The 25,051-nt window shown below is 49.8% G+C and overlaps 1 protein-coding gene across 5 annotated transcripts; it reads right to left on the bottom strand.

Moving 5' to 3' along the window:
* Positions 1–68: 68 nt before the first annotated feature.
* PLEKHA4 (pleckstrin homology domain containing A4) lies at positions 69–24,403 on the bottom strand. Of its 5 annotated transcripts, XM_061388934.1 has the most exons (20): positions 23,785–24,402; positions 23,220–23,309; positions 22,002–22,109; positions 20,147–20,219; positions 19,930–20,030; positions 19,663–19,772; positions 17,930–18,148; positions 17,294–17,573; positions 16,590–16,664; positions 15,297–15,344; positions 15,087–15,167; positions 14,772–14,921; positions 13,954–14,052; positions 12,449–12,589; positions 10,822–10,921; positions 10,663–10,739; positions 3,260–3,421; positions 1,323–1,381; positions 823–935; positions 69–500 (listed from the first exon to the last, which is right to left on the bottom strand). In XM_061388934.1, the coding sequence occupies exons 2-20, from the start codon at positions 23,301–23,303 to the stop codon at positions 241–243; spliced, it is 2,340 nt and encodes a 779-aa protein (XP_061244918.1). In that variant the 5' UTR covers positions 23,304–23,309; positions 23,785–24,402; the 3' UTR covers positions 69–240. The 5 variants fall into 5 exon arrangements, with proteins under 5 accessions (XP_061244918.1, XP_061244920.1, XP_061244919.1 ...); XM_061388936.1 differs by lacking the exon at positions 3,260–3,421 and having other exon boundaries at positions 23,785–24,403; XM_061388935.1 differs by lacking the exon at positions 23,785–24,402 and having other exon boundaries at positions 20,147–20,274.
* Between the last annotated feature and the right edge of the window lie 648 nt (positions 24,404–25,051).

The following is a 25,051-nucleotide window of genomic DNA, read 5'->3' on the forward strand; positions in this document are numbered from 1 at the left end:
GAAATCCACGACCCCAGCTCTACACCCACTCAGAGACACCAGGGTCACAACCTCAAACAGACAAAAAGTTATTGACTAAAAAGTTCAAAGTTTTAATCCAAATTTGGACAAGTGCTGGGAAAAGCAAACTTTGGCCACAGAAACCATTTCTAGGTCACGGGAGGCGAGAGGCTCCAGATCTTCAAGTGGTCCCGCCAGGCCACGCCCTCACGCTCTGATTGGCTGCCACGTCTGGGCGGGTCAGAAGCTGGACTGCAGCAGGGTGACTCTCAGAGGCCACGCCCCCTCGTCGGGGGTCAGGGCGGGGGGGGCGGGCTCGGAATCCCAGGTCTGCTCCCAGGAGGCGGGGCCTGCGCCGCGCCCACTACCTCTGGGGGAGAAACCCGTGGAGCAGGAATTGGCTGTTGGAGATCTTCGGGGTGAGGACGCCTGGGGCGTGGGGTCTGACGGAGGCGGCGGCGCAGGGGGAAGAGGGTCCCCTCGACAGTCCAAATTTCCACCTGGTGAGGACGGATGGGGAATGAGAATGGCAAACTCAGGAATCCCGAAGTCCAGCCGCCGCCCCCCGCCTCCAGGCCTTTCCTCTCAAACCTAGGAGTCCGGCCTCCCTGCCCCCTGCTCTCCTAGACTCAGCACTCCTGCACCCCAGCCCCCTCCTGCCTGGAATCTAGCACTCCCAAGCCCTGTCCAGGTCTTCTCTCATCAAGACAAAGGATTCCCAGGGGCCCTCAGACCCCTCCCCATCACGACCTGAGATTCCAGACCTCCGACCCCTCCTCATCCCTAAAACCTAGAAGTCCTAAGTCCCCAGCTCATTCTCACCTGTCATCATTCCCCGCCACTGCGATGCCTCAGCGGCCAGTGCTTGAGAGAGGCTGAGGACTCGCTCCCGGTGCCCTTCGGATGTCAGCAAATAAGGGGTGGTGTTCCTTGGACTAGAAAGAAAGAGTTTGGCGAAAACTTCAATTAGCCAGTACAGTAAAGGATACAGTGCCGCGCGTGTTCTTCTGGGAGTTGTAGTCCCTAGCACGTGTCTCTAAAGAATTTTAAACGTGGAGCGACCCTCTTTTTTAGAAGCCCGCGTGCATTGTGGGATTTGTAGTCCAGTTGCCCGAAAATTTCGCCGATTTCCTGACAGGGGGGCGGAGTTTGCTATAGAACAAGGAACTGCCGTTCTCCCCGCGAACTAGGGTTTTCTGATTCCCCAAGAACTCAAGCGACTCTAAAATCTGTACTTTAGTACTCAAGAGACATTAACAGTAATACTACTCCCCTTCTATTTTTTATTTCCCTCCTTGTTGCCTCGATCTCCAATTCCTTACCTGCTCCAGGACCCCGAACTTCTGAGCCATTTCTGGGCTCCTGAGTGTCCCAAGACAGGCTGCAAAGGAATGGGGGCGTTAGAACTCCACACCCTGGAAGTTCCCATGTTCTCATTTTGAGGGTGAAGGGGCTCAGAGGATAAAATTGCCCCAAAGACCCTGCTAATTCTTAACTTTACCTGAACTCCTGGGAAAGAGGACAGAGTTTGGAAAATCACCACCCCCCAACCACTTCCCCACGCCTTTTTGCATTCTGGTAAACAGCTTCATATGACTTAGATAAGCCTGATGATGTGAAATTGATATTTTAAGACAGGACAGGAAAATTAAAGATCAAAGTCTCTCTGTGTGCTTGTTTGGGGCTCCTCCATCCCTAATGTGCAGTATGCACCAGGATTACACATTTGCCAGAGCTCCTCAGAGTTGGCAGTGCTTGCTCTGTTCTGAAGATCATTTCTTTTTTCCCTTTCTTCTGACACTACCAATGTAACTTCTTAAAAAAATAGCTTCTTTCACAGTCTGCAAGGGATCATAGTAACTTGCTGCTGGCTTTGCATGTGCTTCCCTAGACTATGTATCCTTGGTGAACTTTAGGTGAAATATCACTATGTTATTTTGCTTCTTTGCTTTAACTTGTCTGGCTGCATCAAGTCTTAGTTGTGCACTTGGGATCTTAGTTGCATCATGTGGGATCGTTTGTCACAGTGCATGGGGCTTCCCTGGTGGCTCCGTGGTAAAGAATCTGCCTGCTAATGCAGGAGACTTACTTGCTCAACAGAGATGTGGGTTCCATCCCTGGGTCAGGAAGACTGCCTGGAAGGCTATAGTCCATGGGGTTGCAAAAGAGTCGTACATGACTCAGTGACTAAACAACAGATTCTGTAGTTGTGGCGCACAGGCTCAGTTGCCCAGAGACATGTGGGATCTTAGTTCCCAGACCAGGTATCAAACCCTCATCCCCCGCATTGCGAGGCAAACTCTTAACCACTGGACTGCCAGGAAAGTCCTGTCAATAAGTCATTTTGATGTTCGATCTTTTGTCTGGAAAACAGATACGAGTGTGCCTCTTGACTTCTAACAGATGGTGAAACAGTTCTCAGAATTTTCTGAGTCTCTCTCCAAAGTTCTAATCCTGTTTGGCTCAAATAAAAGTCCCCTTTTTTCTTGTTAACTTGATTTTAATAGAATGTTCATCGACAAGATTCACAGATGAGCCCCCTGTGACAAGGCCAGAAACAGACCCTCCAAATTCACATCCCTTTTGTCATAAATGATTAATGAAGCTTGTTGCCCCCGAAAAACTAGCTAGACATAGAGATCAGTGTTTGATATTCAACAGACTTGAGATGCCCCCCATTTACAAAAACAATCACAACCACAAAATCACCCCACTTGTCTAATTCCTTCCTAGAAGAGTCTTAAGATGAAACTATCCATGGGGAATTCCCTGGTGGTCCAGTAGGCAGGGCTCCATGCTGCCACAGCCAAGTCCTCAAACATGGACTGAACCCAAGCCCTAAAATCCCACAAGCTGTGCAGTGGCACAGCCCAAAACAAAAAACAAGTGAAAAAACCATCCTGCCCAGACACTTTGATCTTCAGATTGGCAGTGTGATCTCCATGGCAACAGAGTAAATACATTTTTTTTCTTTGCCTTTGACAGCATAGTAACTGAACAGGAAAACTTAGCTTCCAATCCAGCTCTAAAACCCACTCCTCCCAGAGGAGTGAGAATGCTGGTGAGGATGGAGATGTTGCCTCTGGCCCATCCTGTTCTCCACTGATAAGGGAGACAGGATGCTGAATTCAAAACAGGTACAAGTAAACCCGATATAGAGGAAGGAAAAAATCCCCATTTTACAGAGAGGAAAACTGAGGCTCCAACCAGGAACTGAGAACCCACTGCCGCTTCACTGACCCACCCCCGTTTCCCTCACTTTTTGTTCCGCATCAGGCTGGCGTCTGGCTGGGGACAGTGTCCTCCCCAGGGTGAGGAGCCGGGGGGAGGCTGGGCGAGGGAGAGGCAGTCCACACTCTTGATTTCTTCGGATTCTCTCCAACTGCTCCTGAGCACTCATCCGGGGTCGGGCCAGGGGGACCTGGGGAGATGAGAAACATCTAGAGGTTCCAACCATGGCCTCTGTTTTCTCTCTTCCCTGAACCTCTCAGCCTCCTGTGTCTTGGGCTTCCCTCAAAGCTCAGTTGGTAAAGAATCCGCCTGCAATGCAGGAGACCCTGGTTTGATTCCTGGGTCCAGAAGATCCCCTGGAGAAGGGATAGGCAACCCACTCCAGTATTCTTGGGCTTCCCTTGTGGCTCAGCTGGTAAAGAATGCACCTGCAATGCGGGAGACCTGTGTTCGATCCCTGGAGAAAGGAAAGGCTACCCACTCCAGTATTCTGGCCTGGAGAATTCCTGTGTCTTGCCCTTCCCAGTAAGTTCAACCCTGGATCTTGAGGACTTATTTCTACACCTGGAGCCCAGGCTGACCCTCTGCTGGATATGCTCAAGTCCTTCCATATCCCACAAGGCTCTCAGGACAAAGGTGTTACACTTCCTGTGTGACTGGTTGCTACCCACCCACCTGTCTAGCCTCAAGCCCATCAGCTGCCCTATTGGAACCTGTAGTGCCAGCCTGATCAACACCCACTCTTCTCTGGACATAACAAGTCTCTTGGAAGTAGTAGTCGGGACTCTGGTTTGCTCATGATTTAAAAAAAAAAAAAAAAAAGTCTGGTTTCAATCAGCTTTGAAAACATTAACATGAAGGATGAGATTTATTGTGTAACTAAGATCATTAAGAAGATCATTTTGGGTTTGCCTGAGGGAGGACTTGACAAGTTCTTTAGTGCCCTCATAACCAGAGGGAAGAGACACACAGGGAGACTGTCCTGTGATAATTATGGTTATCTGCCACAAGCCAGGGAACTTTGAAGCTTCCAGAAGTATGATCCTGACGACACTTTGATCTTGGGCTTAGAGCCTTAGGAACTCAAAACATGAGAGGACGGGGATGAACGGAAGGAGAACTTGAAATCTGGAACATTCTCAATCTATCTGCTTTGCAAGGAAGCTTGCTCTGAAGAGAATGCCAAGGGTGTGGCCGGAAAACCATTTGCTAAGAGATCAGGCATGTGATGTGTGAGTCCAGTAAACCAGCTCAGCAGAAAAGCTGCCCAGTCAAAACGAAGGAGACAGAGACGGGATAAAATGAAGGAAGGCTGTTGGACATCTGGGATGCTCTGAGCAGGAAAGGGGCCAACAGAGCAGCAAACATGTGTTATCTTTCAGGAAAGGGGGTGATTTGGACACAGACGTGAACCCAGAGAGAACGCCACGTGACAGTGAAGTCATGATGCCGCAAGCCCAGGAAGTGATCCTTCCCTAGCGCCTTCAGAAGGCGAGTGGCCCTGTGGACACCTAGATTTCAGGCTTCTAGCCTACAGAACTGCAAGACAATACATTTATTGTTTAAGCAAAAAACAAAGGGAAGGTGAGTGGGGATAGAACTCTTGACTGCAGTCTCCAGTTAGAAAATTCTAGGCAGACAGCTTGGATCTGTACCAATCACTGCAGTTTACTCGCTTTGATTTGATCGATCCTGGGTCACACGGCCCCCTGGAAATTGGCCCTATGGTTTTTGTTTTTTCCTGTCGAGCCGTGGGGCTTGTGGGATCTCTGTTCCCAAGGATTGAATTTGCGCCTCTGCAGTGAAAGCCCTGAGTGTTAAGCACAGGACCGCCAGGGAGTTCCCTGGCCCTGTATCACCTACTTCTTCACAACAGGCTAGACCTCTGACCCGAAAGTCTCCGCCAGGGGCAAACTGAAACTTTTGACACATCCACTTGCTTCAAAGACAGCCCACATGCGTGGATATTTTTAGCCATTTGAAGCCTGCCTGTTTTAAATTCTTCCTGAAGTTGTAACCAGCATCTGCTAGCCACAAGCAGGATTAACTTGTAGCTATAAAAACCCCACCCACGTACCCCCTCAACAGGCTGCTGCCCTTAGGAAACTCCCCTCTGTGCTGCTAAGCACATCACCTAGATCCTCAAGTCCCTTCTCCAGTCTCTTCTCTCCTGTGAGTCCCCTTGTCCCCGGTCCCTCTCCTCCTGGGCGGTGGCCCCCACGCAGTGACCTCTGGAGGGTCCCTTGCAGTGAGGGACTTATTCCACAAGCAAACCGGTCAGCCACGGACCTACTGAAGCTCTTTGTCCTACTGCCACCTAGTGGTTATATCTTTTTCCTTGATCAGTTCTGAAATTCCTGGCTCCCCTCGCCCATAGGGTTGGGGGAGGAGACATTCCCAAGATAATTCTTTTTTTTTTTTTTTTTGACGCGCGACATCGCATGTGAGGTCTTAGTTCCCGGACCAGGGATTGAACCTGCACCCCCTGGATTGGAAATGCGGGATCTTCATTCACCACTGGACCTTCACCGGGGAAGTCCCCCAAGATGTTACTTGGTGCAGCCCCAACCTGATGGCTCAAATGGCAAAGAATCTGCCCGCAATGCGGGAGATGCAGGTTCGATTCCTGGGTCTGTAATATCCCCTGGGGAAGGGAAAGGCTGCCCACTCCAGTTTTCTTGCCTGGGAAATTCCATGGACAGAGGAGCCTGGCGGGCTACGGTCCATGCGGTCGCAGAGTCGGACACGACTGAACGACTAACACTTTTCAGCAATCCTTAACACACACCACTGAAAATAGTTCTTCTCTTCCTAAGAAAGGCCAGATTGAGTATTTGGTTTCCACCCGATAGTAAGGAAGCAACAGAGAAGCTTTTAAACCTATTCGAATAAGCAATCATAACTGGCATTCCATCGCCCTAAAAGCCAGCCAATCAGCGCCGGCCCTGCGTTTCCGAAAATCAGCCAATCAGCAACAGACACAAAGCTTCCCCAGCTTATGATAGAACAACTCAACACTCCAGGCTCCACAAGTCCACCCGTGTCCCAACTCTACGCCATATGACATCAACTCTTCGCTTTGCTCAGATCGGCTGGGTCTTACAAGAGGTCTGTCTTGCCTGTGCTGTGCTAAGTCGCTCAGTCGTATCCAACTCTGCGACCCTTTAGACTGTAGCCCGTCAGGCTCCCTTGTCCATGGGATTCTCCAGGCAAGAATACTGGAGTGGGTTGCCCAAGTGGCCAAGGGATCCCTCCTCCAAGGGATCTTCCCAGCTCAGGGACTGAACCCAGGTCTCCCGCATTGCAGGCCGCTTCTTTACCATCTGAGCCACAACGGAATAAATTCAGCTTTGTTTCCTATACAAAGCAGCTGCTTTTTCCTTTATCCGCTCCATGCCTTTACATGCATAGCCTGTTCCCTTTTGGAGTACAGTTTCCTGCACAGCCAAAGTTTTTTCATTCATCCAGACACAGCTTATTGTTGTCGTCCTCGTTTAGCCGCTAAGTCATGTCCAAACTCTTTTGCTTACCTAACCTTTAAAAGGCTTCCTAATGCTGAGTCTCCCTAGGAAATAGCTTAACTCTGTTAGATGTGTGTAAGGATTGCATTCATGCCTCTCCCCCATCAGACTCCAGCATCAGGAATAATTCCTGGCAGGTCCCCCAACACCTTCCACATGGGCTGGCCCCTAGAAGATCAGAATCTTGAACAAATAAGGGAATTTGGGGTTTCTTCCTGCACTCGCCAAAGTTTAGGGAGAAAGAGAGAAACAGCAACTCCTCTTGACACTGTACTTGGATTAGTCATCTGCTGATGGTTTAGTGGGCATCAGAATGGTCCTGCCAAGTCCAGCGGCCATGCTTTTCCTGCAGAATCTGTTTGCCAGCTTCAGGATGGGGGAAGCCACAGGAAAACAGGGTGCTTTCAATGCAGGGGGTGCCAGTTCAATCTCTAGTTGGGGAACTAAGATCCCACATGCAATGTAGCACAGCCAAAAAAAATAAACAGCAAAAACAAAGTTAAAAAAAAACTAGAGATTGTGATGCAGAGATTCACTACACTGGCAAACTCAGAAACATAGGTCCTTGAAAATAGGACGTGGTCTGGGGATCTTGCCTTGTAGGGCCTGGCAGTTAGGAAGGGTCTGACAAATTCATTGACTTGAACTGAACTACCCTTCAGTTGGTGGATGGCATTCCGGAGGTCAGAGTTCTGTGCTCGAAAGAGGCCATGTGCAATTGTATGGGTTGCTCACTGCCCAAGGGCTGAGCCCTCCATTGATGGCTCCAGGTTCTGCCCACGTAGAAGGGGGCGCCTGTCTCTAATTCACAAAAAAGGTATCCTCTAGGCTAATAGAAGCCCTGGCTTCCTAAATCCCCACTTCAGTCTAGACATTTACACCAGCTGTTGTCCTGCTTTGCCATGGATAAATTCTTTGCCATGGATTCCTTCTTCAAGGTCTGTCTGCCTCCAGGAAACCATCCCCAACATGTCCAGGTGGCCTGGGAGCTGTCCCCTGAAGTCCCCAATGATTTGTGCTTGCAAGACTTTCGATCTTCACTGTGTCACATGGAAACTTTAGTTGCAGCACGGGAAGTCTCCTAGTCTGGGACTGTGGCATGCAGGATCTAGTTCCCTGACCAGGGATGGAACCTGGGCCCCTGCACTGGGAGCACGACTCTTAGCCACTGGACCACCAGGGAAGTTCCTGATCCTTGTTCTTTTTACCCAAGGTGATCAGGTAAAACTGGAAGCTCCCACTGGTCCCAGCAATGACTTGCTCAGTGGGCACTGGTTGGGAGACAAAGAAACTGAGGCTGTGGCTTGAGATTCTGAAATGGGAGATTACAGCAATGCTGTTGATGACCTTGGGGCTACAGAGTGGAAACTCCCCACAGATGAAATGATGAAATGAGCAGTCAGTTCATTGCTGACCTTCAGGGGTTTGTGTTTATGAGCAACCAAGAGACTAACCAGTGTACTCAATTAAAAGGACAGGGCCCAGACAAGACCCTTTATTAGGGAGCAGACAAGGGAACTCCCAGTGGTTAGGACTTGGCACTTTCACTGCTGTGGCCTGGGTCCGTTCCGTTTGGGGAAGTAAGCAGCTTGGGGGGAAAAAAAAAACAGATGACACAGCAAGAAACTCTACAGAGGTCACCTGCTTAATCCTCAGGAACCCCCACCCATGGTCCTGCCTCTTATGTCCAACTTGATGATGGTACTGCTGGCCCGACCAATGACCTCTGTCCCCAGAGTCCTCAAGCCACCAGATGTCGTGTGCATTCACTGCGTGTGAATAGTTAGGTTCTTGGCTTCCTTTGTACTTGGATGTGTGACATGTTTACTAAACCTTTTCCTGAGAAATAAAAAGCGGCTGATATTATAATCTAATTTTATTCCACTGACTCCTTCACTTAAGTAATTTACTGCTCTGCTTTTAGCTTGACATTTAAATGGCGATATTATTTATAGCCTTTATCCCATTTCATATGCAGATTCATACATTTTATTAGAGAATGGTAATGTATTTGATGAAGCATGTGCTCCAGACAGAGTAGGGCATGGCAACCCACTCCAGTATTTTAGCCTGGAGAATCCCATGGACAGAGGAGCCTGGCAGGCTGCAGTCCACAGGGTCACACAGAATCGGAAATGACTGGAGCGACTTAGCACACACACACACACGCTGCTCCAGACACACACAGTACACAGTATAAGCACCACATTACCAGTCTAGAATCTGCAACATTTTGCATTTTAAACTCTGGCAGCTCAGTGGTTAGGACTTGGCACTCTCACCACCCAGGACTGGGGTTCCAACCCTGGTCCTGGAACTAAGAACCGGCAAGCTGGTGGAGAGCAGCCAAAACAAAAACAAAAACGGCATCTGAGGTCCCAAGGGTTTTTAAAAAAGTTTGAAAACCCAGTATATCTAGAATCTGACTCCCTCTTGATGTCGCCACTTCTGCCACTGCTAAGTCGCTTCGGTCGTGTCCGACTCTGTGCAACCCCATAGATGGCAGCCCACCAGGCTCCCCCGTCCCTGGGATTCTCCAGGCAAGAACACTGGAGTGGGTTGCCATTTCCTTCTCCAATGCATGAAAGTGAAAAGTGAAAGTAAAGTCGCTCAGTTGTGTCCAACTCTTAGTGACCCCATGGTCTGCAGGCCACCAGGTTCCTCCATCCGTGGGATTCTCCAGGCAAGAGCACTGGAGTGGGGTGCCATTGCCCTCTCCGGTCGCCACTTCTAAGTCAGTGCAAACAATTGTTATCAGTCCCGGCCAAATATCCCACTGGCCCCCTCAACCATGATTCAGGCGGTATCCACACAGTCCACTTCCCCAAGTGGCCGCCAGAGAGCACCAGTCTCCATTTGTGGAAACTCCCGTTCCTCTGCTCAGAACTCTCCATGGCCCCAGCTCACCCAGTGTCAAAGTTAAGTCCTCACGTTGGACCACAAGGCCCGGCTCGATCTGCCCCTATTACCTCTCTGTCCTCATCAGCACCCCCTTCCCCTTACTCAGTTACTCGGTTCCACCCACACTGACTTTCTAGCTGCTCCTCCAACACGCCAGACTCTTCAGAACCTTTGCAAACACTCTTCCCTTTGCCTCTAACGCTCTTCCACCAGACATCCCCAGGGCTCCTTCCCTGACAGAAGCCTCCCCAGATCAAAACATTTACAACTCCATCCCTTCGCCAATATTCCAAATCCCCTCCCCAGGCTGTTTTTATTTATTTAGCACTTACATAAAATAATTTACAGTCAATTATTTACTATCTACCTCTTCCCACTAGAATGTCAGATTCATGAGAGAAGGATGTTTTTTTCTCATCTTGCTCACATTTGTGTCCTGAGTGAACTTTCCTGAATGATGAAAATATTCTATATTTTCACTATTCAACAGGATAGCTGCTGGTCACGTGTATCTCCTGAATATTTGAATTCCTCAAATGAAAGTGATTTTTTATTTTATTTCATTTAAATTCATTTAAACTTAAATAGCCTCATGTGGCTGCTGGCTACCTTATTAGATAGCAAAGAAGGCATTAAATAAATGTCTGTTGAATGAATGATTAATGAATGAATGAATCAATGAAGTGCTTGCTCAAAGTCACTACTTTCAAACTTCAGGGGCATTCACCTAGTTGGACTCTTCACAACAGCTCTGGGTGGTAGACACTGCTATCAGCTCCATTTTGCAGATGAGAAAATGGAGGGAGAGAGGTTTCTTAACCAACCCAAAGTCACACAGGTTAGAAGTGGCAGAGACAAAATTCAATCCCAGTGCTCTTAACAAATCTCTCTCTCTCTGCTCTGGGGTGTGGCTTAGAATGCTCCTCTCCCAGATGTTTCCCCAGAAGTAGGGGATCTGTAGTGGGCAAAGGGTTACAATGGACCCAAGGAGATTGGATGGACTGCCTACCTTGGTTCCTGGCTGAGGGGAAGTGGGGCGGCGACCCTCGGGGCTGGAAGCCCGGGAGACCCTTGGAGATACAATTCCTGGAGGAGCAGAATGGGACGGGTGAGGATGTGGTGAGGATGCAGAATGCCCAGTGAGTCCCTCCCAACCCCAGATGCTCACCTGAGCGAGGGATGGAGAACTCTCTGTCGCCCCCTGGGGGCCTCCCCCAGTCCACCTCGGGGGACCGGGATGAGCTCAATTCCAGGGACTCCGTCAGGCTCTGGGGAGGTCAGGAAAGTGGATAATAGATCACTAGGATTACAGTTTTCAAGCACGTAGCAGTACAGACACTGCATAAGTAGGATTAAGATTGAAAACCAGGAGCCAGACCTTGTTTTCAAACCTCAGCTCTGCCATTTTGCTTGCTGTGTGACCTTGGGCAAGTTACTTTCCCTCTCTGTGCCTCATTTCACCCTTTTGATATGAAGACCGAATGGATACAAGGAAGGCGCTTAGAACAGTGCCTGGCACATAAACCTTTGTGGCTTTGCCCAGACTTTCTCTAGTTGCAGCGAGTGGGGCTACTCTCTAGTTGCCGTGCATGGGCTTCTCACTGTGGTGGCTTCTCTTGTTGCGGAGCACAGGCTCTAGGTGGCACGGACCTTAGTAGTTGGAGTACTTGGGCTTAGTCACCCAAAGGCATGTGGAATCCTCCCGAACCAGAGATAGAACCCATGTCCCCTGCACTGCCAGGTGAATTCCCAACCACTGGACCACCAGGGATTCCCACACTGGTCCATGTGCGAGGTTTTATAACGATTATGCATCTGGCATGGTGTTAACTACTTTACCAGAATTATCTCATCGAATCCCCTCAGTAAATGTATGAGATGCTATTATTATCCCTATTTGACAGATGGGGAAACTGAGGTTCAGAGAATGAGGTCAATGACTGATGTCACAAAGACAGCAGAGGTGAGATCAAAATCCAGGTCTCCCAGATACATGACCTGATGATCAGGGCCGGCAACAGTTCTACTCAGCTATGACCACAATGGCTCCTGGTTCCTGAGGGCTTACTCTATGTCAGGCACTTTCTAGTCACTTTCTAAAGAGCCCTGCAGGGGAAGGAAATGGCAACCCACTCCAGTATCCTTGCTAGGGAAATCCCGTGGGGAGTGTGGTGTGCTACAGTCCATGGAGTCACAAAAGGGTTGGACACAGCTTAGCGACTGAACAGCAACAAATGGCAGTTCTAGCCAATGTGCGAGAATAAAAACTTGTAAGGAATTGGGGGTTGGAGCTGAAACCAAAATCCTACTGTTTACAGATGTGAATGTCTATTTAGAAAAACCAAAATAAACTGCAAACAAATATTTAAACTTAAAACTACCCCCCCCACCAAAAAAAAAAACCTTGCAGGGGAGGGATTAAGGTCAGTGGTATCAGGTAAATGTTTAACAAATGCCCTCTGGAAGAAAAGAGCCCTCCTTTGCAGCAGTCTGCCAATTTCCATGGTGTAAATACTCCCACCATAGTCAATTTCAAGCTACCGACGTGTCATCACTGAGTGTGGAGTTGAGATGCAGGCAACTGGACCTTGTGAGGTATTGGCAACTCACCAAGTTGTTGTGTTGTGGGTCAAGCATACATCTGGACTATGACCATAATACCAAACGAGGAAATAGAGGATATGTACCTGGGGTTGGTTAGCCGATCAAGGGTTAAAGAGGTGAGTGGGTAGTGGGTTAGGCCAGGGGCAGACGGGACAGGAAACTGGAGGTGGCAAAGATGTGTGTGGCCTCACCTCCCTCTCTGAGGACTCCTCGCCTTGGAGAGCAGGGGATGGGGAGTCAGGCTCAGTGTTGGACGGTGGCTTCTGGGGGCCCCCCAGACCTGCCAGCGTGTCTTCCACCATCCACAGTTGCTGCTGAGCAGATGCTCTGTCCTGGAGAGAGGAAAGGAATCTGTTACTCAGAGGTGGGAAAATGCAAGGAGGGTTAAAGTCGGTAAGCCATGGAAAGGGTCTGAAATTTCCCCATTCTACTGACCCATTACCGTTTATCATAAATACTGTCTTTTTCTGCACTGTTCTGCCGTGTTGCCTCTGTTGTAAATAGGTGACCATATAAGTAAATATGAGTCTGTTTCTGAATATTCCATCCCTTTAGTCTATTCGTCTAAATTTGTGTCTGTACTACACTGCCTTCTTGTTAACTGTAGCTTTAAAGTCAGACACTATCCAGTTGTGTTCGTCCTCGGGCTTTGTTCTTGGAGGCTGCCTTGGCTTACTCTCGGCCTTCTGCACTTCCAGAGACGATTTAAAGTCAGCTTGTCAATCTCCACATATTGTACTGGGACAGCAGATCCCTGCTGGGGAAGTCAATCTGTGGAGACCACATCTTTATACTAGTATATTTCCTATCCATGCACATGGTACATCTCTCCATTTATATAGGCCTTCTTTAATTTCTCTCAATGACATTTTGTGGCTTTCAGAGTAGATGTCTTGCATATCTTTCATTAGACTTCTTTCAGATAGCTAATTTATGTTAATTGTAAACACTAGTGTTTATACATACTTATTTTCTAATTGTTGGTATTAGCATACAGGAAGATGATTTTTGTGTATTACTCTTGCATTCAGTTACCTTGCTGCATTTGCTTATGCTAACAGATTATTTTGGAGATTATTTTGGATTTTCTACATATACAATTTCATCATCTGTAAGTAAAAACAGCTTTACTTTTTCCTCTTTGGTCCTTATACCTTTGACTTATTTGTTAGACTCACTTGTACTGTTTAGGATCCCTGGTACAACGCTAACCGGAACTGGCAATAACATACATCCTGGCCTTATTCTGAACATCAGGGGAAAGATTTCAGTATTTCACTGTCAACAACAATGCTTTGCTGTAGGTTTGTTATCGATGCCTAATCAGGTTAAAGAAGTAGTTTATATTCGTACTTTGCTGAGAGATTTTATTATGAAAGGATATTGAAAGTCAAGTGCAAGTGAAGGTGGCTCAGCCGTGTTTGACTCTTTGCAACCCCATGGACTATACAGTCCATGGGATTCTCCAGGCCAGAATGCTGAAGTGAGTAGCCTCTCCCTTCTCCAGGGGATCTTCCCAACCGAGGAATCGAACCGGGGTCTCCTGCATTGCAGGTGGAGTCTTTACCAATTGAGCTATGAGGGAAGACCCTGAAAGGATATTACATTTTATAACTGTTTTTCTTGCATTTATTGAGATGACCGAGTGAACTTGGGAGAGCAAGGCAGGGCTTGGGGGCTTGGGGCAGGGGTGTACCTGGGGGGACCCGAGGTGCAGCAGGTACTCAAGGGTCTCTCTCAAGGTGCCCAGCTCCCGCTCCAGGCCGCTGTATGTGTCCCAAACACGCTCTCGCTCCTCAGGTCCCAGAAAAAGAGAGACAGTTAGCATGCCCACCCACCATATCTTTCCCCATTCTATCTTTTCCTAGCTGAGCAGGAGGAAGTGTCCCCTGGGGCTATATGGACCACAATCCCAAGGGCCTCTGCTCAGACTACTGGGAACCCCAGCATCTGTGTGGAACCTGCCATTCAATGAACAGCTAGTGCAGACATAGAACAGCTTTTCCTGAATCTTCTGGATTACCTCTGCACTCCTCTAGGGTGACAGAGTCCACAGATCTAATGAATTCTTGGACAGACAAAGCTACAAACTTTATGCCCCATGGGGCAGCAGAAACTTCTTTGACAGTCCCAATAGTAACAAGAGCAGCTAACATTTATTCGGCACTTACTTAGCATTATTTGGCACATTTACTTGGCACTGTTCTTAGCTCTCACTTAATTCTTGTGAGGTAGGTACTATCAATGTCTCCATTTTACAGTAACAATAATTACAGCTAACACAGGTAATGCTTACCATATACTTGGTGCATAGGCGTTAAATATTCTGTGATTCGTTTACATATACTTATGAGATCTTCACAATGGCCGTAAGAAGTAAATATTACTTTAATCATCTCAAGTTTACAGAAGAGGCATCTAAGGTCCAGAAAGGTAAAGTAACTAAAGTTCCCTTTAGTAACCACTTGGAGTCCTGGGGTCTCCTAGGAGGTATGCCCCTTCCCAGACGCTCACCTGAGTCAGGTGACAGAGAGTGGCTCTCACACTGACTAATCGGTCCTGCAGGAGGCGCTGGTGCCCCCAAGCCCTCCCAGGAGCTGCAGCTTCCCTGGTTGTTTGGCCCAGCTGCTGTCGGGTCAATTCCAGGGCTGCTTCTAATTGCTCCTGCACCAAGAGAGAAGATGGTTAGACTTCTGAAACCATACCCAGCCTCAGGGCAAGAGAAAAGCTGGCTTCTGGTATCCTCTCGTATCCTGGGGGTCAGGATGGGCTAAGGGCAGGTGGAGAGGCCAAGTGTCCCCCTCCCTCCCCTGTCCCAGAGTCCTGTACCTTCTCCTCCTGCCTCTGATCTATCTCCTCCTGCAGCCTTCTCAGGAGCCGGTCCTGCCCACACAACTTGGTCAGCAGAGTCTGGAGAAAGGAGGACAGGAGCTGCTAATGGACCAGACATGGCTCTTTGCCCTGCCCACCCTCCCACCTTCCAAAACATTCTATCCCCAATTCTGCGAATTCAACAAGGGTTGCATCAGTAGCGCTTACATCTGTCTCCAAGTTTTGATGGAAGGTTGAGTCTAGAGGGGGTCCCGGCTGAGGAGAAAGAGAAAAGTTGGGGGTCACATGCCCAAACAAGTCCTCATTGTAGCTCAGTGCTGAGCTGAGCCCTATTTCTACTGGCTGGCACCCCTTGTCCTTATTACCTTTGTTCCAAGCTTTAGCAAAAGCAAACCTCAGTAGACTAATTGCTAGGTTTTTGGCTTTAGGAAGACCCAGTGGGCTTTGCTACCAAATAACTATAGCAAATACAATAACCGATGGAGAAAATTTAGACAGTTCCTTTGTGATTGAGAATAAAACAAGGATGCTCACTGCCACTGTGACAGTTTAACACAGTATTAGAGATCTTGACAAAAGCTGTAACTTAAGAAAAAGAAAAGTGTAAGGGTGGGAAGGAGAATGATAAAACCATCATTATTTACAGATGATGCACTCATCTGCCCTAAAAACCAACAGAAAAAAATTATTAAAAGAAAAAAAACAAAAAAACTTTAAAAATTATTAGAGCAAATAAGAGAATTCAGCAAGGATGCCTGATGTAAAAGGAAGATACAAACATCTCTACATCATCAATAACTATTAATAGAAAATAATTTTTAAAAAAGAAGAATACACCATTCAAATAAATATAAAAACTATCAGTGTTACCTTAACTAGTGGCATACAAAATCTCTATGGAAAAACTTTAAGACTCAAATGAAAGATGAAGTAGATTCTTGAGAGTCCCTTGGACTACAAGGAGATCAAACCAGTCAATACTAAAGGAAATTGATCCTGAATATTCATTGAAAGGACTGATACTGAAGCTGAAGCTCCAATATTTTGGCCATCTGATGCGAAGAGCCAACTCATTAGAAAAGACCCTGGTACTAGTAGAGACTTGAAGGCAGGAGGAGAAGGGGACGACAGAGGATGAGATGGTTGGATGGCACCACTGACTCAATAGACATGAGTTTGAGCAAACTCCAGGAGTTGGTGAAGGACAGGGAAGCCTGGCGTGCTACAGTCCACGGGGTCACAAAGAGTTGGACACATCTGAGCGACTGAACAAGAAGATTGTGTGAATGGTGGAGAGGTATTCTGTATACATATGCTGTTTGCAGGCTGTTTTTCAGGAGCTGAGTTTTCAGGAGCCCTAGGAAACTGACATAGCACCTATGCAGGCACCCTGAAATGCCCAGCCTTCTCCAGGCACACTAGTCAATGAGATGACATTCACTATAGCAAAGAAAGCATGGGAGGGGCTCTGGCAGATTCAAGGTGCCCCAGGATACCTACCAGTAAAACCATGGAAGCCCGGGTCCCAGGAGGCCTTGGAGGGAGCTGGAGATATGTGGAGGTTCCAGAGTGGGCCTGGGAGGAATATTCAAATAGAGATGTTTAGAAATTGGCATGTCTTAGTAACAGATATAGAAAGGATGTGTCTGGCATTGAAGTGCCATAGGAGACTCTCTGAGGTTCAGAACTGGGCCCCCGAACTTCAACTATCTTTTCTCCAGCTGTGTGCCACTGTGGCGACACGCAGGATGATAAGAAATGAACAGCCTGCCAAACAGTCCCAGGGACCAATGAAAGTTGCAGTCTACTCTTACTCTCACATTTGTGGTTAGCTCTGGATTTTCTGGGCTGCAATCCCGTGATGCTCAGAGAAAATAGTAGGTGACCAATTTGGAAAGAGAAAACTGGACACACGAGGCAGATGCAATGCACACTGTCTCTCACAGTACTGTATCAGAGGAGCATATTCTGGACTATTTCATAATGTTTAAGGGGTAATAACTGCCAAAGGCTAGCCTGAAGACAGCCCTGAGAACTGACAGGAGATAAAGTTCACTCTCCCTTTCACATTTGAACCCAGCTGCGATTATGCTGAACTACAATCTCCATGATACCCAGGGGCCAATGGCTTAGAGACTGGCCTGGAAAGGCAGCCCGCTGGCCATATGGGCATTGTAGTCCCTCTCCCTGCCATCTCTGCTCACCGGTGTTCTGGCCTCTTGACTCCAGTGCTGAGGACTCCTAGGAGGCCTTCCTCCCCTAGCCTCAGAAGACGGTCCTCGGCGGGGAGTGGGGGGCCTGGAGAGGGTCTGGCGCTGGAGGCCCCAATCCAGGGGAGGCCGGACATCGATGCGACTCAGAGGGGTATGGGGTCTGGCAGAAGGTGCCGCGTCTCCAGAGGAGGGCGGAGGTCTGCGTGCAGGAGCAGAACGGGGCCGGGGGAGGCTCGGAGGCGAGGGAGGACGAGAGAGGGGTGTGAACAGGCTGTGGAGAGGAGAGAAAAGGCGAACTGCGTCAACAAGAGCTCCCTCATCCCACCATCCATCAAGTCAGCCTCAAAGACGTGCCTCCCTTCAGTGTGTCTCATTGTCTCTCTGGAGCAGAACCCTCCTCTAGTAGCTCGATCCCGAATAATTTCCCTCTTTGTGACATCCCCTCCTTAGGACTTCTCAACAGACTCTGACCCAGCAAGCGTCCAGCAAGTCACACACACCTTCGAGAAAGCGCTAAGCCACGCCCCTAACCAGTCCCAGCCCTGCCCTTCGGCCACGCCCTCAGAATGCCCTCGGAAGCTCAGCCCTGTAGAACCTTCTCATCCCAGGCTCCCTCGTCCAACTTACTCTGGGCTCCTCGTCCTCCGAATTCGGGGTCCAGATTGCAGGTCAGCCGTGGGGCTGGGAGTGAGCAGCCCGGGTCGGCCACGACCTCTGGAGAGCCGCGCCACCTCTGGTGATTCTGAGCCGCGCCCCTCTTCCGTGCCCCTGTTCACTTCTGGGGGACCACCGGGGCCTCCTGGACCCTCCCCAGTCTGGGGCCGTGCAGATGACCTCGGTTGCCCACTAAAGAATGGACACAGAAAAAAGACATCACTCCTTTGAATCTTATAACAGCCCTTATTCTCATTTCACCGACAAGGAATCTACAAAGAAAAAAAAAGGGAGGTAGTGCACTATCAACCATTGTCCGCATTTTGCAGATGGGGAAACTGAGGCCTGAGTAGTGTCTTGTGCAACGCCACAAGGTCCATCCATGTCTCTGGGCCCAAACTATGAATCTCCAGACCGAACAATGGGGCAAGTAGACAGAGACAGCCTAGAGCCTTTCCTTTTTTTAATCTGACATTGTTTGGGTGGCAGCCTCATGGGGTGGAGATTTCTGGGGGAGCAGTATTGATAGACATGGAATAGAACCAGACATGGAACAACGGGACCGGTTCCAAATTGGGAAAGGAGTACGTCAAGGCTGTATATTGTCAGCCTGCTTGTTTAACTTATATTGCAGAGTACATCATGCGGAATGCCAGGCTGGATGAAGCACAAGCTGGAATCAAGATTGCCGGGAGAAATATCAGTAACCTCAGATAACCACCCTTATGGCAGAAAGTGAAGAAGAACTAAAGAGCCTCTGGATGAAAGTGAAAGAGGAGAGTGAAAAAGCTGGCTTAAAACTCAACATTCAAAAAACTAAGATCATGGCATCTGGTCCCATCAGTTCATGGCAAACAGATGGGGAAACAATGGAAACAGTGAGAGACTTTATTTTTGGGGGCTCCAAAATCACTGCAGATGGTGACTGCAGCCGTGAAATTAAAAGACACTTGCTCCTTGGAAGAAAAGCTATGACCAACCTAGACAGCATATTAAAAAGCAGAGACATTACTTTGCCGACAAAGATCCATCTAGTCAAAGCTGTGGTTTTTCCAGTAGTCATGTATGGATGTGAGAGCTGGACTATAAAGAAAGCTGAGAACCAAAGAATTGATGCTTTTGAACTGTGGTGTTGGAGAAGACTCTTGAGAGTCCCTTGGACTGCAAAGAGATCAAACCAGTCAATCCAAAGAAAATCAGTCCTGAATATTCATTGGAAGGACTGATGCTGAAGCTGAAACTCCAATACTTTGGCCACCTGATGCGAAGAATTGACTCACTGGAAAAGACCCTAATGCTGGGAGAGACTGAAGGCGGGAGGAGAAGGGGACGACAGAGGATGAGATGGTTGGATGGCATCACCGACTCCATGGACATGAGTGTGAGCAAGCTTCGGGAGTTGGTGATGGACAGGGAGGCCTGGCATGCTGCAGTCCATGGGGTCGCAAAGAGTCGGACAGGACTGAGCGACTAAACTGAACTGAACTGAATATTGATGGACAAAGTGGTCGGCGGAGAGAGATACTTTTTGCCGATTGGAGATGAAGTTTCCTGGAGGTGGGGCCTGAAGGGCGGAGTCGCCTTAGCTAGAAGACCAGTGATTGGACAGTGAAGGTGTCAGGGTCTCAAGGGGAGGAGTTTGGGATGATTAGCTGGGCCCAGATTGGAGGTATAGGATCAGGGGCGTGGCCTAGGCGTATACTCACCAATCGTCCCCCTCCGCGCGAGAGGCCCGTCCCAGCGCGCGTAACCAGCCCCGCAGGTCCTCTAGCGTGTCAGCAGCCAGAACGTAGGTCCTCATGCCCGGGTGCTCTGCCTGCGAGAAGAGAGAGCTGGGGGACCAGGATATCGGGCCCTCTAAAAAGAAGGATGCCATGGACCCTGGTAAAGGTCTTTTATCTCCAGTAATGGATGCTGCATGCCTGCCCCCACCGCCCAGTGCCTTAGTTCCCACTGGGGATGAAGGGACTCACGGTGAAGGTGAAGCGCCGCCCTCGGGGAGCTCCTGGCCCATCTGGCCTGATAATGTAGCTGGGCAGCAGGACGCTTCCCAGGACGCTCTCCTCGCGGCTGTCTGCAAAAGAGAGGCTGGGATAACGGATCACACAGAGACCTGGAGGCCCAGAGACTTGAGGAAAGGGAGACGGGGAGGGGGGCCCCCGCCCACCCCATTACAGCTGGGGCACTGACCCTTGTAATAGAAGAGGCAATGGCCAGAGAGGACGAACCAGCGGCGTTTCCAGAGCCGGAGCCCGGAGCTGTCCTGGGGAGACAGAGTGGAAGTAGAGAGGGGCGGGGAAAAGGTGGAGACAGCGACACTTGGAAGCAAAGACCCACAGAAAGGGGAGGAAAAGAGAGACATATTAGATGGAACAGATTCAGGTGGAGAACTGGAAACCAGTGGGCTGCAGCTGAGGGGACACAGATTTTAGACACAGCGGGACCTGAGTATGACTCCCAACCCCAGCACTTTCACACCGTGCCCTTAAGCAAGTCATTTCTCCACTAGGAACCTCATGGTTTCTCATCTGTCATTCGGGGATTGAGAAATTACAGAAAGACTGGGACAGAAAGATACTTCACCACACACTGGCATCAGCTTTCTGTAGGATAACTTGGCCGATTTAATATGGCATGTGAGACAGAGAGGTCAAGAAGGTGATGCTGAGCCATACCCTGCATCTCCCCATTTCCTCTGACAGAACTAATCCATCTCCAACCTTGTTCTCCTCTTCTCTTCCATCCCTTCCCACAGGAGCAGCATGATCTTTTAAAAAAGTATTTTTTTTAACTTATTTATTTGGTTGTGCCAGATCTTAACTGCAACACTCTTGATCTTCATCCTGGCATGTGGGATTTTTAGTTGCAGCGTGTAGGATCTACTTCTCCATTCAGGGATGGAACCTGGGCCCCCAAATTGGGAGTGAGGAGTCTTAGCCACTGGACCACTGGGCAAGTCCCCACTCATGATTCCTTAAAATTATATATCAGATCATGTGAATCCCCTGCTCAAAACAGAGATGACTGTCACACTTAGAATAAATCTCAAATTCCTTACCCTAACTTGCTGCCTTACAAGGCATCTCCAACTCTGGTACACATAAGAATCAGCAGCAGGGCTTATTAAAACACAGACCCCTGGTTCCCACCCCCGGCGTTCTCCACTCAGTAGATCTGGGGTGGGAGCTGACAATTTGGACTTCTAGAAAGTTCTCAGGTGATGCTGATACTGCTGGTCTGGGACCACTCTTAAAGAACCCTTCCCTACCTCCTGTCGCTCCTCCTTCTCTCACTTTAGCTTCCACAAAACACCAAATTTTTGCCTGCTGCACGGTCTTTTGCTTTCAGATTCCTTCTGCTCCCCAGATCTTAACACAGTGGGATCCTTCTTGACATATAATTCAGCTCAAATGTCATCTCCCCAGAGACACCTTCCCTGACCAACAGTCAAATGTAGCTCTCATCCTTCAGCCACCTTCCAGCACATTTTCCTATGTTATTTCTTCCTGCTGAGTCACTAGGTCGTGTCCAACTCTTTGCAACACCATGGACTGTGGCCCACCAGGCTCCTCTAACCACGGGATTTCCCAGGTAAGAATACTGGAGTAGGTTGCCATTTCCTTCTCTGGGGATCTTCCCAACCTAGGGATCAAACCTGCATTTCCTGCATTGGCAGGTGGGTTCTTTACCACTGAGCCACTGGGGAAGCCTGTGTTATTTCTTCACAGCGCTTCATTTCCCACCATCTGAAATCATCGAATCCATTTTTATATACATTAATTTATTATTCATCCCTGCCATCTTGGATGTAGCTAGATACTTGTTTATTGACATGATATGTGCCCCAGGGCTTGGCACAGGGTAAATGTTCAAGAAGTAGTCATGGCAGGAATGAACGAGTTGACAGAATAAGGGAGGTAGCAGGGATAGGGGAAAAAAAAAAAAAACATATTTGGAGACTTGGAAGGAGAGAAACGGTGGACAGCCAAAGGCACAGCCTCTGACATCACTTGGAGGGTCCTTTCCCTTCTCTCACTCACTCTACCTGTTTATGAAGCCAGCCTCGGATGTGCACAGGGAGGTTGGGGTCCCTTCTGAGAGCATTGCCCCGCTTGCCGAAGGCGTGCACCTTGCTCACTGCCCGGGTGGACTTCTGAGGAGACAAGGAGGACAGAAGTGAACACGGACTTGGGATGGGCTTGGTAAGGCATGCAGTGGGACCCAGGCAACCCAAGGCCCTCGCTCAGCTGTCTTTAGAAACCTGGTCAAGGAGGGAGCTGAGTTTGGGCATTAGAATTGTATGTGCATAGTGCAGAGTTAAGAGACACTTTCCATGGGTGGAGAGAGGTGTCTGGAGTCAATGAAAAGGCCATTGACCACTAGGGAGGGACTTTGGGAATAAAGGGTCCATTGCCAAGGAGATCATGCCCTTAGCCACCAAAGCCAGAGATGGAGATCCGAAGCCTTTGGGATCTGAACCAGCAACATGGCTGAGTCCCTGGTGATGAGTCAGCTGGAATCAAAGGACACCTTTGATTTGCCAGGGAATGGCATTCCATAGTGACCACATCCAGGGTGGTGGTGCGAGCTCCAAATCCCTCCATTCCAATAGATGCCACCCCCCCAATCCCCATCCCCACGGATATCCCAGGCCAGATTCCCAAAGGATGCCCTTCCTTGGCAATGGTGCTGACGAAGGTCAGAATCAAATCTACAGAATCTGAACTTGGGAAGCTGGAAATGAGTGAGGGGAGGGGCTGGAGGACAAGAAAATGAATGTCACTGCTGAACTTTGGTCTGGGAAGACGATTTGGGAGGCAAGTATCTCGGGCCCCATGAGGCCTTATGGTCAGAGAAAGGTCTTTCCTTTATCAGATTTCAGAACTGGGGAGATGGCATGGCTAGAGACAGGATTTCTTAGTCCCTAATAAGTGTAGACACTGAGTTCCTGGCTGGGGAGGGGGGAGGTCACGGCTGGGGAGTGGCCTTATCCTAGCAACCAGAGTCATGCAGGGTTGTTAGTCTGGCTTCAAATTAGGAAAATACCGCGGGGTGGGGACAGCTGGGAGTGCCTCTGAATTCCTAGCTTTGGCGGGTGGGCAATTTGGGACCTTGCTAGGTCTGGCAGACCCCATTGCTAAAGATCCTTGCTCTTGACAACCGGAGTCCCTTGGGTGGCGCCAAAAGCAGGGCTTGGAAACAGGAGGATGGGGGAGCCCAGAGCACCCCCTGGCTCCTCCCCAGCCCCACCAAGAAGTCGAACCTTGGTGCTCAGGCCGCTGAGCGAGGAGATAGTCGAGGCGCTGCTGGCTAGGCTGAGACTGCTCCGAGGTCTGCCGTCCTCCATTGGGGGCTTGAGGAGAGAAAAAAGGGAGCTGTGTGCGCCTCTCTCTGCAGATGACCCGGGTGGGGACAGAGACAGGGTCAGGGGCTTGCAGGTCGGAGGAGGCTGAGGAGAAAGAGCCTGTTGTTTGAAGCCTGGGGGGTGCTGGGGGAGGCCCGGGCCTGGGACCGCATACCAAGAGTGATGCCAAGAGAGGTGGGCGGCCCTGGCAGCTGTGGGGAGGGGAGAGGGGAGTCATCTGTAGCCCGGGCCAGAGAATAGGGGCCCCTTTATTCTTGCCCCCCTGCCCTCTGGCCAGGAATTTGACCCTCTCTGTGCTCAGGAACCCTTCATTCCCTGACTCTTTCCGGGGCTACCCCCGCCCCGGCAGCTACCTGTCTCCTGCCCTCCCTCCCACTTGCACCCCTAAAACATCCCTGCCAAGTCCCAGGACACCAGGAATGTGCATTCTGGCAGCTCCTCGCAGCTCAGCCAGGGGACTTACCAGCTCTGGGGTCCGGAGGGCAGAGAGCACACGAGGGCAGCGTGGGTGCTGGGACACCCAGCCTCAGTCCCCCTACTCGGCCGCCTCTCAGGGGTCGCCTCTCATAGCCCTCCGCTCTCACCTGCTCATCCACACCCTTTTTGTCTCTTTGTCTCTGATGGTGTCTCTTCCTCGGACGATCTCTCTTCCTCTTACCCTGTCTCTCTCTCTCCAGTCTCACCTTCTGTCTCCGCGTCTCTGGCGCTCGAATCTCTTGTCTCTCCCAGTCTCTCCCTCACTCCTTCTCTCCTCTGCAGCACCCCCACCCCACTTTCTCTCCGTCTTTCTTGTTTCTGTCCAGTTCTTTCTCTGGGACTCACGGAGTTCTCGTCTTTAAGTCTCCATCACCTTTTCTCTCTCTCTCTCTCTCTCTCTCTCTCTCCCTCGCTGTCTCGCCCCGTCTCTCCCTCTCCCTTACAATCTCTTTCTCTTTCTCTCCATGGCCCTCTACGACCGCTCTTTCCTCCTCTCCCGGATTCCCCTTCTCACTTTCTCTCTTCCTCGCTCGCCCAGTTTCTCTTTCCTCTCTGCGGGTCCTTCCCTCCCTCTGCCAGCCGCCCACGCGTCTGTCTCCCCTCCCAATCCCAGCTGACCCCGCCCCTCTTGGCCTCCCCACCGCAGCCTGACCTCTGGCTCAGCTGCCCCCGCAGCCGAGGGGAGGGGTTGGGGGCGAGGTCCAGCCCCTTCCCCGACCGCTAGATCCCTGCTGGACTGGAGACTGGGCCACCGGGGTCCCATAAAAGCTGAAGCTAGGATTCCTAAATATTTGGCGAGTTGGAACTGGGCCTGGACTCCAGGGCCTCAGTGGATTGGTCGCTGTCAAGGGCCGGGGTCACTGGCGCACCCTGAGTAGAGATCACTAGGATCTTGGAAGGAGCGGGGGCTCAGACTCCTGGACACCTGGAAAGGTGTGAGCTAGGATTCAGGACTGCTGGGCTGTAAATGGAGCTGGGATCTGGAAGGGTGGCTTTAAGTGGACGGGTCCAAGTGTGCCAGTGACGAGGAGTGGCCCAGATTCCTGAGCGAGCAGGGTCAAGTGGCCAGGGTCAATGTCCACCTCGGATTCACGTGAGAATTCCATTCTATACTGGGGATGACCCCTTCAGGAGGGAGACTTGAGTCCTGGGCATATTTTGAAGAACAGGATTACGGGGTGGGGCGGGAGGGAAGGGGTGAGTGGCGGAGGGCGGTGCGGGGGAGGACTGGGACTGTGTTCCTGGGCCTGGAA

Source organism: Bos javanicus, chromosome 18, assembly GCF_032452875.1.
Source record: "Bos javanicus breed banteng chromosome 18, ARS-OSU_banteng_1.0, whole genome shotgun sequence".
Lineage (NCBI taxonomy): Eukaryota > Metazoa > Chordata > Mammalia > Artiodactyla > Bovidae > Bos > Bos javanicus.

Excerpts from the sequence above, each read along its gene's own strand:
- PLEKHA4 (XM_061388934.1), bottom strand. The coding sequence starts at position 23,303 with ATGGAGGACGGCAGACCTCGGAGCAGTCTCAGCCTAGCCAGCAGCGCC. Across the intron at positions 19,773-19,929 it reads GGCGGCGCTTCACCTTCACC|GCAGAGCACCCGGGCATGAG; the intron begins GTGAGTCCCTTC and ends CTCTTCTCGCAG. Across the intron at positions 3,422-10,662 it reads CCCCTCAGCCAGGAACCAAG|GTCCCCCTGGCCCGACCCCG; the intron begins GTAGGCAGTCCA and ends TCATCTCCCCAG.